At 46.4% G+C, this 2,970-nt stretch overlaps 1 protein-coding gene across 1 annotated transcript; it reads right to left on the reverse strand.

The window, feature by feature from the left end:
• Positions 1 to 342: 342 nt before the first annotated feature.
• On the reverse strand, positions 343 to 2,597 carry LOC129695484 (transmembrane protein 215-like). The gene has a single exon (XM_055632460.1). It carries the CDS (start codon positions 1,861 to 1,863, stop codon positions 1,252 to 1,254), a length of 612 nt encoding a protein of 203 aa, XP_055488435.1. The 5' UTR covers positions 1,864 to 2,597; the 3' UTR covers positions 343 to 1,251.
• Between the last annotated feature and the right edge of the window lie 373 nt (positions 2,598 to 2,970).

Genomic DNA, 2,970 nt, shown 5'->3' on the forward strand with positions numbered 1-2,970 from the left:
ACTCAGCGGGCCAGGCAGGTTCTCTGGAGAGAAGGAATGATGATATTTCGGGTCGAGACCCTTGATCCGAAACGTCACCCATTTCTTCCCCCAGAGATGCTACCTGTCCCGCTGAGTTACTCCAGCATTTTGTGTCTATATTCGGTTTAAACTAGCATCTGCAGTTCCTTCTTCCACAATAGCTTTCATCGTTTTGGTTGAGCTGTTTACCAGCACTCTCTCCCTTAAATGATAAATCAAAACTAGAAAGGTTTCCCTTCCCTTCACAAATGGTACACTTTCTGTATCCCATCCAAGTAGAGTAAGAAATAATGAAACCATTGGGTGTATTAGAAAATTATATATTTATTACACAGAGTCCTCCATAACAATGGTGACTACGCTTTAATTGGCTGTAAAGTGTTTTGGGATTTATCCAGCGGGATGTGACAGGCGCTACAAAAATGCACGTCTTTCTCTCCTTCCGTCATAGGTGATCATAAATTGCAGCCTCGCTGCGCATCGTAAAACGGAGTATTTGTCTATTGACAACAACCGATGAGTGGGAGTGGGGGGGGGGTGAAGAAATGTATCTAATATCACTCGTGGCAAGCAGCCTATTGACCAGAAAACTGAATACTCGGATAGCAAAAGAAACAGAACGTTTGGTAAAAACTTCCGCAATTTCATTAACTGGAGCAGGATGATGTCTCCAGAAAAATAATACAATGAATGGATTACAGTGAACGGATTAACATACAAGCGCGGTAATAACATCTACCTCAGCCAGCTACCTCGAGGTTGCCAGCAAGATCGTTTCACAGTGAATTACCCAGTCATCGCCACATTACAAATCATCTCCCCTAATATACCTCGGGCAAACAGTCCCTAAGTAAACGCACACACGCCAGTCTTAAAATGTCTTAATTATAAGATAGTTGATTGGCATAAAAAGCTTCAGAAAGCAATGCAAAGGGTTAAGAGACTGCTAATGCTTGCCGGCACACATGTTGGACATAGATATTTGACAACATTTACAACTGGATTGCCCTAGTGTCCATCAGGGTGACATAATTATATTCACATCAGTTATAATTCACAGTACACGCCTTGTAATATCTAATTGACTCAAACCCCCAGTTATCAGCGCGTCGAAAGGACCACCCATGGACCAAGGCGAAACAGTGGAACATGTTTGGGCGCAGATGCTATTTGACAAGCGGGGCTGCGCCTCGGAATTGTCCGCCCCCATGTTCAGAAACCCCTGATTTCTCACACTATGGTCTCGTAGTCCAAACAAAGTCTGACGTGAGGGGCTTCCCCGGGGCTAGGGTAACAGCAATAGTACCTCCCGTAGGGTACGTTGTCCCGGGGCGAGTAGACCACGCTGTCCCGGGTGGAGTAGACACTCGTGTAGAAGGAGTTGTACCGGTTTGAGCAGAGACGGGCAAATGCGCAGTAGTTGAAAACATCGGACGGGTAGTAAGTCTCCAAGTACTTTCTGGCCGCCTCCTGGTCGCTCATCTTGTTGTCCACGGCGAAGCTTCCTCCCTCCACGTCCGGGGTGTGGGACCTGGTCGAGTTCTTGGACACGTCCTGCAAGTTCCCCTCGACACTCGGCCCATCCAAGAGCTGGTCCTCGGCGCTTCCTTTGCGGAAGAGATCCCTGCATCTGGGCCATTTGGAACAGCCGTCCGTCTTCTTAGCCAGCAGTATGGCAGCTAGTCCGGGCAAGAAGATGGCAGGGCCGATGGCAATAAGAGGGACGTTGCCCAGAGTCTCTCCTCTGACACCGGACACGGTGAACATGAAGCCAAAGACTAGGAAGACGCTGACCAAAGCTACCACCAGCCCGGTCCGAGGGTTGATGTTGTCAGCTCTCATTGTGTTGTGTCAACTTTGGCCCTTAATCCAGGAATCTTTCAACCCAGGAGACTATCCTATCGTTCAGCTCGGACGGGTAGACAGTCCTCTGTGGATCTCCAAAACCTTTCTCGCCTCACTTTGGAAGAAGATGTATCTTCTCGGCTTCGGTTTCAACCTGTCCCGTCTGATGGACTGTGACACTCAGCTCTTCGACAAATCTCTTTCTCTCTCTCTCTTCGAAGTACCAGGGGTGGGCATTAAAATATCAACGACCAGAAACCCGAGATGGGTAATCAGAAACCCTCCCCATTTACTGGGGCACCGGAGAATTCGGTGCGCATGTAACCAGCAAACCACTGAGTTGAGCAATTCGAACCATCTTTTCGCCCAGGTCTCCTTGATAAGATATCTTTGTGTATTTAATTCCGTTTAAATGCCGGTGTCTATTTGTTATACGCTATATAACCAACTGGTTAGAAAGATTTGAATATTTATTTATAGTATATGTATCGAATGTCTTTTGTATTTATTCCAGTGAAATATATTGTATCAGAAAACCTTTATATTACTTCCCATACACTGGAGAGGGAGAGAGATCGGTGGAGCGATATCCTCTATTATTTTGGTCCATAGGATATAGACATATTTCTGTTTATCTATGTATTATTTATGTAACATATTCTGCATATCCTGGCTGAGATTTGATATTTTGTGAATTTGGAGATATTATAAATCTGGCCGGTGGGGTCTGTCATGAGTACGTGTGTTTGTGGCAATATGTAACGTTCCCACCGAAGATAGACACAAACTGCTGGAGTAGCTCAGCGGGTCAGGCAGCGTCTCTGGAGAAAAGAAATAGGTGACGTTTTGGGTCGAGACCCTTCTTCACACCCGACCCGAAACATCACCTATTCCTGTTACTCCAGCATTCTGTGCCTATCTGTAGTTCCTTCCCACACAAGCTTGTCCCCAGCTTGTCCCCAGCCACTGTAACCACCTTTGTTGTCTGCAGCAACGATACCCGCCGTGCTGTTGATGAAAGAGTTACTGGGTTACAAGTGACGGCGATGATTGACACAGAATCCTCGCTTGGGATGCCATTATACAATCACTCACTGTAGAAAA

Source organism: Leucoraja erinacea, chromosome 3, assembly GCF_028641065.1.
Source record: "Leucoraja erinacea ecotype New England chromosome 3, Leri_hhj_1, whole genome shotgun sequence".
NCBI lineage: Eukaryota > Metazoa > Chordata > Chondrichthyes > Rajiformes > Rajidae > Leucoraja > Leucoraja erinaceus.